Raw genomic sequence first — 17613 nt, 5'->3', positions numbered from 1 at the left:
AAAAGATACAAAGGCGCCATGATTTGCGAAATTCGTATTGTAGGCCAGACATAGCCTAAAATACCTCGGGTGAAACTTCTCCTTTAACTATGGGAGCAAAATCTTGAATAATTTACCTACAAATATATTCGATTACCCCCCCCCCCCCCAAAAAAATACAAGGAGGCTTCCCATTGTGTCACATGACGTAAGGCACAGCAAGTTTATTAGCTTGTGGTATGTGTAGCCTGAGACTTTACGTAAATGGGGCTCCTGGAAGGATGACTCCGTGAGTTAAACGTTCGCTTCATCAATCTGATGTGACCTGCAGGTGGGGTGAATGGAGATTCTTGGGAGGAAGATGGTGACCTGTGTTTAAAGTACTAGAAGGTAGATCGAACCACTTGTTCCAATCCTAGCCTCTCCACTGCAAGTTGCGTGACACCCCCTTTTGTACCGCTTTTGGCCGCCATAAGTGTGGCAGGGTATGCTCAGACGTGAGTCCCTTGCTCACTTTGCCACTGGATTCAAGCAAGCCGGGCTGAAGACGGCTGGAATGCCAGAAACCGGTCCTCGGAAGCTTGTTTCCGGTCCAGGGAAGACATGGCTTGGCAGTTCGGGCTGGACTGTTCCCATGAGTCACAGGGTCAAACTGATTTGCATATAGGGATGTCTGAACTGGGGTGGCAGAGTGGGCTAAAGAACGGTGATGGATTAAACCCAGATCTTTTGACTGGGTGTGAGTGTGATTGATTCAGATGCTCCGTCCATCACCACCCCCTTTTGTACCGCTTTTGGCCGCCATAAGTGTGGCAGGGTATGCTCAGACGTGAGTCCCTAGCTCACTTTGCCACTGGATTCAAGCAAGCCGGGCTGAAGACGGGAAGACATGGCTTGGCAGTTCGGGCTGGACTGTTCCCATGAGGCACAGGGTCAGACTGATTTGCATATAGCCATGTCTGAACTGGGGTGGCAGAGTGGGCTAAATAACGGTGATGGATTAAACCCAGATCTTTTGACTGGCTGTGAGTGTTTGATTGATTCAGATCCTCCGTCCATCACCACCCCCTTTTGTACCGCTCATTACCTCAAGCCACTGCCCTAGACACAGAACGCATCAATCACACTGGTAAATACTTTAGCATAATCAATACCCTGTACATAATTATTCAATAGAACTTTCCTATAGATAGTAGTTTACAACAAATGCAAGAAGGTAACATACACTGTGATTAGCAATTCATGAATGGACATTTTCTAATGCAAACTGCACAAGAAATGGCAGGGCCTATACAAGTAAGTCCAAGAGGGTCAAAAGGATTCTCAGGATGTCCACTATGTGAACTATTTGAATTTAGATTCAGTGAGATTAAATTGCTCTTGGGGAGGGGGGGCATCTTGAAAATGTGGCATGTGTGCGCGCACACAGACTTATCCTAGGCTAATGTGAGATCAAGGTATTACAAAAAGGTTATTACTAAAGTAGCAGCGAATTCCCTCTCCACAATCAAATGTAACTAAACAAAAGGAGTATGTGTACACAAAATTCAGCACTAAAAAACAGTGGGACATGGAGATGTGATGTCCCTTCGAGGGATCTGGAATCAGCTGGGGAGATCTATAGAGGGAGATTTGGCTAAACAAATCATTTATAAAATGTTATTCAGAACGAACTATATTCGAGCAACTTTATGTAAAATGTTTCAAAAATGTAGGAATGAATTGCATCCCAGATTTATTCATGATCCATAAGATTAGTCTATGCACTTTGGCATTAATCCAAATGTTTTAAATTCTACATGGATGGCTCTATTTTAACAGAAGCAACAAATCAATATTATGTCTCCAAGGCACATGATTTGTATGTAAGCTAGCCAAAACGTTTGTGTGATATCTGCACTTACTATTCATCAGATTTAAATATCTAGAAAAACAAAAGAACGGATCAATCAAATTTGCCCCAATTTAATCATTGTAGAATTAATCAAATATGCAATGCCCAAATAAAAAAATGGGAACTAAAAGGCTGCTCTAAAACGGCCCAGTTTTGTTGGTGAAATGTTTATTATGGAGGCATGTCTAGTTTCTGTGGCAGTACACGGTTGCTATTATGCAGCACAAGCCTGAATAGCAGAAATAATGTCAAATGCAACATGGGAGATATATATATATATATATATATATATATATATATATCTTTATCTTTAGAGGAATGAGGCCGAAGGTGGAGTTACTTTATAAGTTCCTGGAACTCATATCTGCAATATCCATTTAACATACAGCACGCGTGTAATTCTTAATAATCCATGGGCACAACATTACTCTTCCCACAAACCTCTACGGTCCTTGGAGTCTATCTCTTTCATATGAAAGAGATGGGATACATGAATAGCAGAATCTGCTGTGCAAAATTAAATGCACTACAAACAAATTGGTCATTTGCTGCAAAATATTTTAGAATTAGTTAAATGTAAGCCAGATAAAAAATGCTATTGATCAGAATGTGTATAATAAACATGCTGAGAAATTCTACCTTTCATGTAAGGAGCTACAGGTGCACAAAATAAACGTGTTGCCAAAAATATTTCCTTTCTGATGATCGCTTTTCTTTTCTCTTTTTTTTTTAGAAAAAAGGAACCAGGATAATGTAAAGCCTGTTCTCATTTTCCTTGTTTGAACTTTAGCTATTTTCAGTGGCCTGCCTTTCACCTGTGGCTGCTGGCAGCAAGCATTATGGCATCACAACTCAACTGTAATAGCTTATTACAGTTGTGCGGCATTTGTTTAGTGACATCACAACCCTAGTGTACTAAGGAAATGTGAGATACACAATACACCGCACTCAAGATTGTGTATAATTCAGTTCAATAAAAGTTTTAGATATCTTGACTGAGCTCTTCTGACCACCTCCTTTGAAGTCTTATTCTCAGTTTGTCTGCACTGCTATTACCCCACCATTAAGGGTTAATACAGGAATTGCTTTAAGCAAAATGCTTCATAGTAAACAAATCTTTCAGCAGAAGAAACTTTTAAGACACACCAAATAACCTTAATGGATCAATTTTTAGAAGGAAATTGCCCAACTCAGGATATGTGCAAGTGAACCCTAAACTCCGAGTTATAAAGAACGTATTATATATTTTAAGGAAATAAAGTCACATAATATTAAGAAAATTGTGAAGCAACACTGACAATTTTGAAAATGGATCGCCAGCTAAGTGATTTGCTTGAACAAACCCGGTTATTTGCATATAAAAGATGCATTAATTTACACAACCTTCTAATTAGAAGTTAACATCTGATTAGAAGCCAGGAAGCCCTCGCAATCACAGCTACTCTGTTACTAGCTGTACTGTTTAATTCCTTATTAAATTCCCCTCGTTTTTCTGATAGCGTTTGATTTTATTTTTTTCCCTTGTTTTTAAATTGAGGCCGCTCGCAGACTTGCATCACTGCCACCTTACCCCCACTCTAATTTGGAGAGATCACCGCGTTTCTCGCGGGTCCCTGCCCACTGTCTCGTGGTAGCGGCCATCTTGGGTGGGGGGACATTGTCGGCGGCGCGGTTAGCGCTCTAGCTGGTAGGTGCTCGGCGTGCATTAAGTCAGCCATACTGACGCGCAGCGTCATGACGCAGCGTCATCGCCGGAATGTCGCCGGAGTTTCCACAGAGTTAAGCCCTCTGTGGCGCAAAGGGATCCTTCTCTGAGATATTCTAGGGAGTCTCTGCTGTCGTTACGTGTGTCCAAACATTCCAGCTGTAGCTACTGCTGGGTGGAAGGTACCCGTTTGCACATTGTCATGTGTGCTGTCCTGCTAGTACCTGCAAGGACCGGACTTTGCTCTCTATGGCCCTGCTCAATTGCAGGTCACTACCTTGCCATGCCACGGAAATTAACTCCCTCTTGTTAGACCACAGTTTGGACGCCTTGTTCCTTACGGAAACTTGGCTGACCTCTTGTTCTGGTCCTGACATCGTTAAAGCCCTCCCTTCGGGATACCTCTTGTTCCATTTGGATAGGCCAGACGGGAGGGGGGGAGGAGTGGCTATTGTATACAGAGACAAATACGTATGCAAAGCGGTAGATTGCGGCATTAACAACTCTGAAGGCTGTCAATTTTCCCTATGCATATCTTCTACCGTCTCCATTTCTGGCCTTCTTGTGTATCGGCCTCCTGCAATGCTGGGTAATTTTGTAGACTCTTTCATCGAGGCAGTGATTCCTTTGGCTGCCGCTTCCTCCAATTTTGTAATCCTCGGGGACCTCAATTTACATTTCGATGACCCCGACGATGTTGTATCGAGAAACCTACAAGTCACGCTGGGTGCACTTGATTTACATCTTGCCAATGTTGGTGTCACCCATAATAGGGGTCATCAGCTCGATGTTGCTTTTGCCAACTCAAAGAACCTGCAAGCGCTACAGCCGTTGGCTCTCCCCTGGACGGATCATTATCTAGTGCCGCTTAGATGGCAGTTGGAGAAGTGGGGAGATCCTGTACCTAGACAGTACATAGTAGAACGACTTTGGTCGAAGCTGCCAGCGGACAGTTGGGCGGCAGAGTTGGCAAGAACCTGTCCTCCTCCTGTTGCTGATCCCATTATTGCTGACCAACATATGGGAATTTGATTGACTAATGCTTTGGACTTGTTGATTCCAAAAAAACGGAGACCTGTCAGGGAAAGAAGAATTGGCTCCGCTCCTTGGTATACCCCCGAACTTAGGGGTTTCAGAACCTCATGCAAAAGATTAGAACGCGCATGGAGGAGAGAGCTGACGAAAGAAAGTCGAGAAAATTACAAGAGAGAGATGAGGAAGTATAAAAATGCGTTGAAGGATGCCAAAAGGAACTTCTTCAGCGATAGGATCGAGAGGGCAAGTAACTCACCAGGGGAATCCTTTAAAATCTTTAAGGAACTTCTGAAGGCCCCGGTCCCGCCAGTTGTATATGATAACCCCAAAGAAAAATGTGAAGAACTGGCTCACTTCTTTCATTCTAAAATAGAGAAGATCCTGTCCTCTCTGCCTGCAACCCCTCAGATCCCGGAGCTAGATGTTAGCCCAATAATTTGCCCTGATGAGCTCCCCTCCTTTGGCCCTTTTTCTGAGGAGGAGGTCATTAAAGTTTTGAAAGAGATGAAGAGTGGATCTCCTAGTGACCCAGTCCCCATGAAATACCTTAAACTAGTTGCAAACACTCTGTCCACTCCGCTTACTGACCTAATTAATCTTTCACTCTCTCAGGGCATAGTGCCCCAGAGATGGAAAAAGGCAGTGGTGAAAACACTATTGAAAAAACCAGGACTTGATTCCTCTAATCTGGCCAACTTCAGGCCGATTTCACTTCTGCCCGGCTTCTCAAAAGTCGCAGAGAGGTTGGTTAACCGCCAGCTCTCCTGTCATCTAGAGTCACATCACCTGTTGGGAGACTCCCAGACTGGCTTCCGTCCCGGTCAGGGGACGGACACAGCCCTACTGGCAGTAGTGGAGGAAGCAAGGAGCATTCTTGATACAGGAGGGTCAGTGGCAGTGATCCTCCTGGACTTGAGTGCTGCCTTTGACACCGTAAGTCATCAGGTGCTCCTCCAACGCCTGTCAGAGGTGGGTGTGGCAGGTACGGCCCTAAAATGGCTGGAATCCTTCCTTTCTGATCGCTTCTACCAAATTTGGGAAGGGGCAGAGCAGTCGACCCTGTTCCCTCTTCAATGTGGAGTCCCGCAGGGCTCATCTTTGAGCCCTACCTTATTTAATATATACATGACTCCACTTGAAAGAGTGGTCGCTCCTTCAGGAGTAAAGATTATCAGCTATGCTGATGATACTCAGCTGGTGGTAGGCCTCACCCAGCTGGTGGAACAACCTGAAGTTTTGCATGACTGCCTTGCAAATGTCCATCGTTGGATGTCCCACTCTGCCCTAAAGCTCAATGGGAAAAAAACTGAGCTGATGCTCTTAGGCAAATCCAGTCCCTCTATTATTGCTAGCTGTTGGCCCCGGTCTCTGGGTGATCCACCATCTCCCAAGAAGGAGATCAAGACCTTGGGAATTTGTTCGGAGGAAGATCTGTCCTTTAGGACCCACGCCAGGAAGACCGCGGGGGTCTGTTTTGGGCTATTGCGGTCAGCTCGCAAGGTGTTGCCACTGCTCCCTGATCCAGCAAGGAAGCTACTGATTCGCGGTTTAATCTTGTCTAGGCTCGACTACGGGAACGCGATGTTTCTCGGTGCTCCCGAAGCGACTTTTAAAACTCTCCAACAAGTACAAAATGCAGCCGCCAGATTGTTGTTGGATGTTCCCAGAAGACATTCAGCTGCCCCGGCCCTGAAAACGCTGCACTGGCTCCCCGTTAAGGAGCGGGTGAAATTTAAAGCGTTATGTACGGCCCACAAAATTTTACATGGTAAGGGCCCCCCCATTCTCTCCACTATGGCACGCCCTTACAAGCCCACACGTCCTTTGCGCTCGGATCAAGGACATCGTCTGCAGTCAGCTAGAGTAAAGAAGGCTCGCTCTGGGGGCAGGCGTTTCTCAGTGCAAGTGGCGACTCTATGGAATTCCCTGCCCCTTAAGATCCGTTCAGAGCCCGAGATTTTACTCTTTAGGAAACTTCTGAAGACTCATTTGTTTCCAGTGTAGCGATTGAGCTGAGGTTCCTCCTTGTTCTGTCTCACGCCGGGATGCTCCTGGGTAACTGAGCGCGCTATAAATTTTGTATAATAATAATAATAATGTGGATTCTTTGTCAAAAGCATTCTAAAGCTACTATCAATGCTAAAGGAATCATAGTGAGATATCACAGATGAAACTGAATAAACAATGTGCATAATAATGGTGCACGTGACCTGTATTAGGTAGGTCAAATAAAGAAAGTTGATAAAATGTACTGGGATGGACATTGATCAAACACTGGAACAAACACAAATGTACCTTTATTAAGGCATTTCAAAGAAATGAGATATACAAGAGAAGACATAAGATTTCAAATAGTTGAAAGTACAGAGAAGTCTAAAAGGGCAGGAGATCAAGATAATCTTAACACAGCAAAAATGCTGGTGGATCAATAAACGGGAGTCCCTCTAACTTACTGTGTCAAATTAACACATTAACTTCACTTGTTATTTCTTACTTAATATACAGGACGGCTCTCCAAAGAAGAGCTCATTATAATGTATAAATCAATGTTAGCGTTTTATATAAGGGCTACTAATAATATCACAGGATGGCAATATCAAATATAAACATGTTAACTTTTTCAACAATAAATTAAATAAAAGTTGTTCTATTTGTTAAGGTAAGATTAAAAAAGCGGGTAACAAAACATCAGCTGCCTTATTAATAACATAATTCCACGGTGGCCAGCATGCATTTCTAACAATCACAAAGACTTCCCGTCGAAAAGAGAATCACTTTCAAGATACAAACCCATTCCTACAAATGCCTCCACAACACCGGACCCCAATACCTCAATGAAAGAATCTCCTTCCAAGTACCCAAGAGAAACCTCTGATCCGCCAACCTCGCCCTCGCCGAAACCCCACAACGACATAACAGGTGGAAGGGCCTAATCCTACATCGCGGCAAAGACCTGGAACACTCAAGACCTGGCTTTTTGACTAACGGAGCTACTTACACACACACCCCACCCTTTGAGACCCTCAACGGGTCCAAACCAAGCTAGAAGGCCCACAGGTTCGTGTTTATCACCCACTCTCCATGCTCAGTATGGATTTTAAAATCCTCAGTAAGCTGCTGACCCAACGCCTGCTCCCGCACATGTCCACACAGACCCGAACAGCGCTATCCTGAAGAGAAGAACCTCTTATAATTTAAGTCGTCTCTACCACATATTATACCATCCAACTATGCGACCTCTCCCCAATGCAGCACTCCTGGCATTTGATACAATTAGACAGGACTTCCTATTTGATACCATGCAACACATGGGTCTTGGTGAGGAGTGGGTAAAATGAGTTCAGCTGCTCTATAAACGGCCTACTGCCAGGGTCAGGACGGGTAGGGTAGGGTAGTCTCCACGCAATACTGTATCTTCCGGGATACACAACAGGGATGCCCTTTGTCCCCTCTCCGGTTTGCTTTAGCAATATAACTGTTGGCTGCATTATTCTGCCAGGGCGGAGATGGGCTGAGGGTAACAGTTGGTGGTCACACACATATTAGCTTGCTATATGCAAATGATCTCCAGACATACCTTAATGATGCTAGGAGCGGTGCCACTTCGGCACTGATATCTTGGATAGATGTGAGCGGGTTTCTGGATTACGAGTCAATAAAAGACCTACCTGTTCCTGCTGATGCCAGATGCTCCCCGCCCAGCGGACCTGCCTATAGATCTTAATTGGCTCCCCACACCTTCAAGTATCTGGGGATCCATACATTTCATTCACTGGAGGATATGAGAGAAGGAAATCTCGGACGTGCACTGCGATCCCTTAAAGCTTGTGTCCCTTTTTGGTGCTCCCTGCGTCCCCTGATCATTGCGAGAATCTCCCTATCAAAGACCGTTATGCTACCACGCATACTGTATTTCTTTGTTAACCTACCATTGGTAGGGCCCCCTAGCTGGCTAAGGCAGCTAGACATCTTACTTAAAGAGCTCATCTGGGATAAGAGCCGCTGGAGGGTGTCCCTGCTAACATACAGCGCCCAGTTGAGGAAGGGGGGCTGCGTATGCTAAACTTTGAGCACTACTATATGGCCTCCCAACTACAGTGGCTGGCACAATGGATCAAAGGCGTAGGCCCCAAGGGCACTGATTTGACGGACACAGGGGACCACATAACTTTGCAATTGGCTTAAATGCTAGACTAAGCTGCAGTGATTCCCCACTAGTCAATGTTGCAAACCACAGCATTACAAAGCTGGAGATGTAGTGTGGCCACTCGGGCGAAGACACCCTAAATGTGCCTGCCCTACCCCTGATAGGCCTACTGCACGGTGCCCCTATGAAGATATGCACTCCTGAACAAATGTCTCACTGGATTAAGGTGGGGTTGGAGACAGTAGGGGATTGCTACCACCAGTCATTGCTGGTACCGATGAGGGACTTGGTTGAAAGGACCTGATTGCAACGTGGCAGTTCCTTTTATACGAAGTACTGATACGCACATTCCGTAAACTGTGGAATTGCGGACGGGAGGAGGCCGAGATGCATGGATTGTTACAATCCATACGAACTCTGGAAGGGGCGCATCACCAAGTGAAATGGTTCTATAATGCATTGCAACATCTGTCACATGCCCCACGACTAATATTTTGAGACAAATGGATGACTGCCCTGAACCGGGATCTGACAGACGGGGAATGGAAAAAGATACTGGCATATAACAAAAAGGTCTATTGAAACACCAGATTCAAATATATACAGTTTAAATACACGCACAAGACGTGCACGACACCCCATAGGATTTGGGAGAAACATGCATCTGCCAAAGATGCAACTGCAACAATGCTGATTTTACTCATATGATATGGAGCTGTACGGTAGTGAACTGATTTTGGCATGAACTATTATAACGGACAGGTACAACAGTAGGGCGCACGCTTGAACCCACAATAGAGACCTGTATACTGGGACTATTCCCCAGACCACCCAACCGGAAGGTAGGCTCTGAATGTTTAGATCTGGCCTTAATCTTAGCTAAAAGGAGTATAGCATTAGCATGGAAATCAACAACAGGGCCAGCTATACCAGACTGGAAAAGAGATGCGACACACTGGGCAAGAGCGGAGGAATGGGCCTTGGCTAGAGAAGATGCTCGAGGGCTGAGACAACATACCATGGCGGGTCCCTGGAGAGAGGTCTTAGAAAACTGGGAACACACTGATAGATACCACCATTGAGAGGAAGAAGCCGAAACTAGACCACAACCCGATAACGTGAGTCGCATAAATCTGTAGGTTAGGAGCAAGAGTGGCACAGAGGTTGACCCCCTGAGTTGCAATGTCCCCCCTCCCCCAATATATCCCCATTTGACAGGACAGATGACTAGGTCCGAGACTGCGGCCCCGTTTCTGAGCCAAGCCTTACCGCCCTCACGAAATATCACAGACGAAAGTTTAAATTGGCATACCACATTGCAAAGTTACAGTTATTTGGTTTATTGTTATCTTATTTTTTCTTTATTACTATGGTAGTTTTATTCTCCTTCTGAGGTATCCCGTACTTAAAACGCGCTGTTAGACATATAGTTATAGGCACTCAGACACCCTGTCGCTTGATAGACTGGACTCATACATGCTGCATACCACACTTAAGAGCGTAGACCCCCTCCTTGACCATAAACCAACAGTGGACTCTGACTTAGTGATATAACCTAGTAAACTGTATATATAGGAAAGGAGTACATAGGTATGTGACTCGAGAACAAACTGATGTTACTTTCCAGCTCGGAGAAATACAGAAAAATGTATTGACTGATTGCAAATGTCTTGCATGCCGAATATGTATTGTTAAAGACCTTGATTACATACCCAAATGCCAATAAAAATGTTATAATAATAAAAAAAAAATCAGAAGTCCTAAATGCCAGTTACCCAAGTCCTCTTGGGATCAATATTGCAATCAAGCACAGATATTTATCAATAAATTGTCGCTGTGGTATGCATTTGATATAACTAGAACTGTACAATACTATAAAAGCAGAACCTCTGTGTCCAGTGAATGTAATACAATCTCATATGGAATTATAAAAGCAGAAATTGGAGACTACACATTACATGTAATTAATGATAATGAACTATTTTATTACTGTAGTTGTGCAGTGAACTTTGTAGTTGGGATATAACATCGAAATGATTAAGCTCGGATTTAGTACCTTAATTGTGCAAGTCATTCTTCTGGCGTTCCAGAGGCTGGGCTACTGCTTCTCAAACACGTTTGGTCCTTACTGGTTATATTTTGCAAGAACTTCCAATCCAACTTCTCATCCACATTGTAAAGATATTAAAATCCAAATGTATCTATTTTAATTTTGACTCTGAAATGTTTTCCTTCATGGATTGGTACTCTTGAGATTAGCACAACACTACTATTGCATATATACAATAAGGCATTCCATAAATACCATTGGTATATTAAGACCCAGTCAATGCCAGAGTTGCTGAATAGGTTCAAAGATCCATTTGCACGGAGTTATTTGGGGTAGTTTTCTTGAAAATCGTGCATGCATATGGCTCTCCAGGGCCTATGTTGAACACCTCTATAGCAGACTTATCAGCATAGATTTCTGACGGTAGCGTTTCTGTGCACATTACATTCTTGTGAATGATAGAGAAATGCTTTCAATAATGGCAACGCCTTCTTCGTATCCGTGTTCCATCCCAGAGGGGGTCTAATTTGGAGCGGCTGAATCTCCACTTTCTACCAGCTGTACTCTGCAAAGGGAAAAATCAATGCACAAGTGATTTTGTGCTTCTGCTTTCAACTATGGGTGTATGTGCTGTGGGCTCTAGTTCCTGTATGGATGTGCAGACATCTCAAATATAGGGTTACAGGTGATACTTGTAGCTTGAAACTGTAAATGGGCGTACATTTATTAATTTTAAAAGGAGATAGTAATTATTTTCAAGTTATCACATAGTTAAAAAAAAAACCTACACATCAGTTTTGTGCTGGTAATTTCTAAGTGGATCCATATGATGGAGAAACATTGTTGGACAAAGCTGTATTTTGGGGATAGAGATAAGGAATGCTGTGACAAAAAATACTAGCATAAAGCTGAAAGCCACTGTAATTTAAAATGCAGATCTCGTCAGAATTAGTAGGATGATTGGTGAGTTGTTTGACAATTCAGGGGTAACGGGCAGTTATCACAGACCTAAAATGGTGTGGGGCAGCTATCCATTCTTTTACCCAACTTTCCTAATAACTCTTCTTTCCTACCCTTTGTTTAATTAATGTTATATACAATACCACAAATATCGAAAGAACCTGGTCAGGTGGGCAGCTTTCTTTTTTTTTTAAAGGCAAACATTAATTTAGCTTTTTCCAGTCCAAATTCAATCCCACTTCAATGCTAGTCAGTGGGGAGAAGAAATCCCCCAAATTATTTTTCCAAAATGTGCCTCTTTCCAGGAGGTTGTAATGTTAATGCAATACAAGGGACTGAAATATCACAATATCTGATTATTTTTTTGTTAAGTTGCATTTGATTGAGACTATATTCAGGGCGACTGAAGTTATGCGATTCTGCGAACCGCAACGTTTTCTGCATCATTGTGGATTTGCCACATTAAGTATTTCCTGCATGATTTGCAGATTTTACCCTCCAAAAGTGTTTCTAGCTCAAATGATTCAAGTTACCCAAGTCCCAGCAACACGTGTTGCTGCACAATAAAAGACCCTTTCGCAAACGTCAACTGGTTACCTTTCAATTGCCTATTGCTCTATTTGAGTGTTAAAAAGTTACTGTTACCAAGAGCAAAAAAGATAAAATAATGTATTAACACAGTCACAAAATGTGCCACAAAATTTGCCTTTTCCTTATGCATAATTATTCAACCCTGCTGTATCATTTGATTTTCTCCTGTCGCATAATTCCAGTGGCCCTGACTATATTGCAGTTCACAAAGGATCGTACCATCTCGATTGGTATCCATCTGACGGAATATTTTTTCTGTTCTTTTTTCCGGCGTTGACTCATCTTCGGGCATTTTCATTACTGAAGAGACCATCTTGTAGATTGCCTGAGGGAACAAAAGAAGATTATTGACAGTGTATGGCAGCTGCACCAGCATGCAACAATTCTATTTTTAAAAGTCTGCGAATTTTGTAAAAATACAATGAAACTGACATCTCTCATGACAGGAGTCCACAGCTCCTGCAGTGAAATCACGAATACTTATTGGCAGGCTGTCCTCATTATAAACTACATTCTTGGAAACTTCACAGAATGAGCTACACATGTATTTAAATGAACAATTTGTTGCCCTTGTACCTTGCCTACTTCATATGCCATATATAGAATTCTTCATTGGTCCCGACAGTCAACTAATGAAAGAAATCTCTAGTGGTCTCTGCCCCACATAATAGAAGTTCACACAACGATTAGCCCTGCCTGGACAGAAAATAATAAGTAACACTGCACACACTATCTGATATAGAATAACCGCGCTCGCTAATACCGGATTTTATATCAGAAGCAAACCAAAAGACCCACAGGGCTAAGCAGTGTATTCAAATGAAAAATGTGCAGAGTGGTGTTAAAGAAATGAAAGCAAGGAAGCCAAGCTGAACAAGTTCTGGCAAAGTGAATTGGTTGTGCCTTTTAAAACCCAGCGTGAGCTGTTGGCTTTGCCAATGCTTGCTTTACTTGGCAGCCACAAAACAAATAAGAAATTACAGCTGTGGTGTGCACATGCGCTCTGACATCACAACACGTGTGCACCGTACTGTGGTTTATTTATTTATTTGTACAGTTGTATGCAGCGTGAACCCGGCCCAAAGGGGTGTCGCAGTGCTTCACACAACAGGTATGTAATGCCAGGGTAGTTTGCAATAAACGGTTTCGAATGCCAATTTCGCATACAGATGGAGAACAGAGAACCATTAACATGAGAACGTACACAAAAAACAGATATTGCCTAATTACAGTACCAGGGAATTAATAAGAGGATACCTAATAGTGGAGCGCTTTAAAGAAGGTCTGTGTTGAGCATTACATCACAAGTATTTTAGTTCTATGTGAGAGTACCATATGTCAAGCTCTTGCAGGGCTCCAGGAGAGGTAGTGTGCAGCACGGTGAATTCAGCTAGGCGTTTGCTCTTTCTTGATGTGAAACACAAATATGGTCACTTTCCAGGGTGGGCTGCATGGTTCATTGGCAGTCTAGTCAATAAGTTGGTTACTCTCGACATGGCACGCTTGCATCAGACCTCAGCTCAGGGTCCTTGATCATCTGGTATCAGTGCTCCTCAAGGCGACATCACCACGATACAGGGAGTCTATGAAGGCCAATCACTACACCGGGTTTAGCTCAGGCCGCCAACAGGACATTAGGGGCTCACACACCAACCAAGGTTCAGCTCCCCGCCACCTGCAGAAGGAAACAGCGGCTCGAAGGTCCAACGGATGGGTTGCTGGATTTTCCCACAACTGGGTGGGTGTCCCAGAAAGAGATGTGGTTCACCAGACCGCATGACAAATGGCTCAAGTGCCCCAGCAGTGGTTAGTGGCAGCATGTTCCCAAACCGGGACATGTGCTCTCCCGAAGAGCCTCCTCATCTTCCTTAGTTAGCCAGCAGTTGAGGAATGGGGGTTGCAGGTGGTGGGATGAGCCATCAATGGAATTCTGTCTTCTGAGCTCAACTGAAATGTTCCCACCCCACTGCCACCATCCAGGAGCCATCTAAAAAAAACCAACATAATTCAAAGATGGGAGCTATGTTGCGTATATGTGGTGTGATGCCACTAGTGCAGACACACAACACAGGAACCATTTTAAAAAGGTTTTCATTGAGAAGACATCATTCCGAAATTCGAATGGCATTTTCTCGATGAAAATGCTGTTCAAGAAGGCTGCCGATGCATAAGAATGCATAGCAAACCACCCGGTGGCCCTTTGGAATGAACTCTAACTTTAATGTATCTTCTAAAGATGGCTGAAGGCCATTTTGGTACAACAAATGTAAATCAAAGTGTGTGTGTGTGAGGGCGAACAGAAACAAGTAGCTGAGTAGCAGTGTGCAGCTGCAGGGCCCTCTGGGAAAATGTGTGTTTTTAATAGATTAGGAAGTGGAAGGTCGGGGAGCAACTGTCGAGCTGAGGCCCAGTAGTAGTGTGAGGCTGCTGTGCATTGGCTAAAAACTATACACATATAAGTTTAAAAAAAAGAATAAATAATAAAAAATAAAACTAATCGGATGGTAGTGGCAAGGGATCAAGATGGCAGGGTCCACCTGCCAGACCCTTGCAAAACAGTTCTTGCATGAGCTCCCATGGGATGCTAAATAGATGAGAAATAATAGTTCTATAGCGTCAACCGTGGAAGGACACAAGTTATCCAATCAGAACATGAAAAAGAATAAATGATCTAGGAGGTAAGACCAGGGGCGGCTCCTCCACTATGGCAAATGAGCGTTGCCCCACTGCGGAGTAAAGTAAAAATAAAATGATAATAACCGAACCTTATAATTCATTTTATTTTTAATCTGTCTGTAAAGGTACAGGTCACGGCGGGCGGAGCTGGGCTGCGTGACGCCAGCAGAGAGAGGAGTGGGGAGCAGCACCATAAGTGCATGAGACTGTGTGGCCAGCTGTTGGGGGCCAGCCAAACTGTCATGCGCACTGTGTATGTTCTCCACAGGCTGTATTATACAGCCTGGGTGGAGAACATGGCCAGCATGTCAGTCCCTATCTGAGCGCCGAACCATGGGGCTCAGACCAATCACAACGCTGCTTTACGGCAGCGTCTTGATTGGCTGGGACAGACTGGGAGCCTGGGTGCGTCCGTTCCAGAGAAGAAGACAGAGGAGGGCGGAGTTTAAAAGCAAGTCTGGTTTTTTTCCTACCCTCCCCCTACTCCCGCCATTGTCCCCTACCAGCCGCCACTCTGAGACAAACAGTGAATATGGAGAAATGGCATTGAATAAGAGGCTGGAAATGAGATCCACAGAAAGCCAGCCAATCATGGGTAGGGTCCGAACCAAAGACCATTGCATGTAGAAACACACACAGCTAATGCTCCTAAAATGGAGTGGAGTAGTGAGCTGGTTTATGCCCTTTTTTTTTATTTGGGAAGGATCTATTGAACTATTAGAAGAATTTTTGTTATGGCTCAACTAGGGTGACCCCAACCTTAAGTTTACATCATGCTGGAGTAATGTAAAAGTTGATTTTTTTGATATTACAATTAAGGAGACATGTGGACATTTGGAAGTGGAATTATTCACCAAGCCTTCGGCTAAAAACACATTGCTCCATCTTTCCAGCTTTCATCCTACGTCGCAGAGAGAGCATACCTTTCAGCCAATTTCTGCGACTTAGGAGGAATTGCTCGGAGTTGGAGGACTTTTACAAACACTCTGAAATTCTTAAGAAAAAGTCCAGAGATAGAGGATATCCGAAAAAATTGCTGACGCAATCATTTAAAAGAGCCAGATTCTATGATCGGGACGCCCTAATCAATAAATCCGAAAAAGTGAAGGAGCCTCTTAATAAAATCGTGTTTGTGAAAATTCTCCACCATCAGCAACCAGATAAAAAATGTAGTAAACAGAAACTGGCACATTCTTAATCATGATGAGAATGTTTTCCTGGAGAAACCTTTATTAGCTTTTAAAAAAAAACAAGTATTTACGTGACCTCTTGGTTCATACGTACAGGGAATAAAATCAAGTAGTCCAGAGAACTATGACCAATACAGCGGCAGTAGGCAATTTTAAATGTAGCACCTGTAATGTCTGTGAGCAGTGTGCACAAAAATCTGAAATAACTCACAATGGTAAAACAATTAAATGTAAGACCATGAATAATTGCAGAAGCAAGAATGTTATTTACTTTCTAAAATGCCCCTGCGGTCTTGGATATGTTGGAGAGACAGGCAGGGAGGTACGTGTAAGGGTACAAGAGCATAGGTCCGCGATTAGGACCAATAAGATGACAGCACCACTAGTGACACATTTTATGGATGCTGGCCATAGTGAAAGTGATTTCACTTGGTTCGTTCTGGAGAAAATAAAAATAGGGAAAAGAGGAGGTGACATGCTCTCCAAGAGGAAAATACGTGAGCAATGGTACATTTCCTTTTTAAACACGGTCAGAGATGGGCTAAACTCAAAGGAGGAGTGGGAACGCCCGTTATGACCTATGTAAGGATCTCTAGAAATGTATTACTGTGATGTGCAATCAGTAATAAGAACATATAGAATGTGACAAGTTGTTTAACACTAGCAAAGTTGTATGAGGTTTATTCCTGTTGTCAATTTTTCACTAGTATGGATAACTATGTATATTTATTACATTTGTTTCAATCTATACACTATGACATGATACTATGTATCACAAATGTACATAGTGTATTAATTCGGGTATATTAAATGTACCCTAACACCTTGATCTGAAAAGATAATAATGCAAATACATTACTTGTACAACTATACGCAAATGTATGATATGGCATAAAAATTATGGTATAAATAAATTATTTGGTTTAAGACCTACTAATGATGTATACACCTACCTAGAAGAATGACTTACTGACGCACATTGGAAATCTGCGGGTGAAAAGCGTAAATCGCACTTAGCGTTCCGGGCATGGGATAAATAGCAAAAGTGGATTAGTAAGAGGGTCCTGGTTTGAGGCTGTCCCTTGCTTAAATACCATTAGAATACGTATCTACTATCAAGAACCTTTATAAATTTACGAACGAATAAAGACGTATTTAAACTGTGAATAGTTTTTTGCTATATAATACAAATTGAAAATGGGCATGAATATTGAATGACACGCGTCGACAAAAAAAAAAAAAAAAAGGATAACAAATGCATAGTCTTTTCTTTAAAAAAGCCATCTACCACGCTTAAAACTTAGCGCTCTAGTCGTTGGAACTACCGGAAGTTAGACCACGTTCGACCGGATGCGATAACGTGTGTATAGAGTCAGATCTGTCCTG

The 17613-nt window shown here is 43.1% G+C and overlaps 1 protein-coding gene across 2 annotated transcripts in view; it reads right to left on the bottom strand.

Moving 5' to 3' along the window:
* NCALD (neurocalcin delta) overlaps positions 1–17613 on the bottom strand; it is a 312032-nt gene that overhangs the window by 44711 nt on the left and 249708 nt on the right. For both annotated transcript variants that reach the window (XM_078686938.1, XM_078686940.1), the window contains exon 3: positions 12581–12686. In XM_078686938.1, the coding sequence (XP_078543064.1) occupies positions 12581–12686 (106 nt within the window). The remainder of the gene's footprint in view (positions 1–12580; positions 12687–17613) is intronic.

This window comes from Lissotriton helveticus, chromosome 4_1, assembly GCF_964261635.1.
Source record: "Lissotriton helveticus chromosome 4_1, aLisHel1.1, whole genome shotgun sequence".
Lineage (NCBI taxonomy): Eukaryota > Metazoa > Chordata > Amphibia > Caudata > Salamandridae > Lissotriton > Lissotriton helveticus.
The sequence above is the reverse complement of the archived record's forward strand: the minus strand, read 5'-3'. Positions and strand labels throughout refer to the sequence as shown.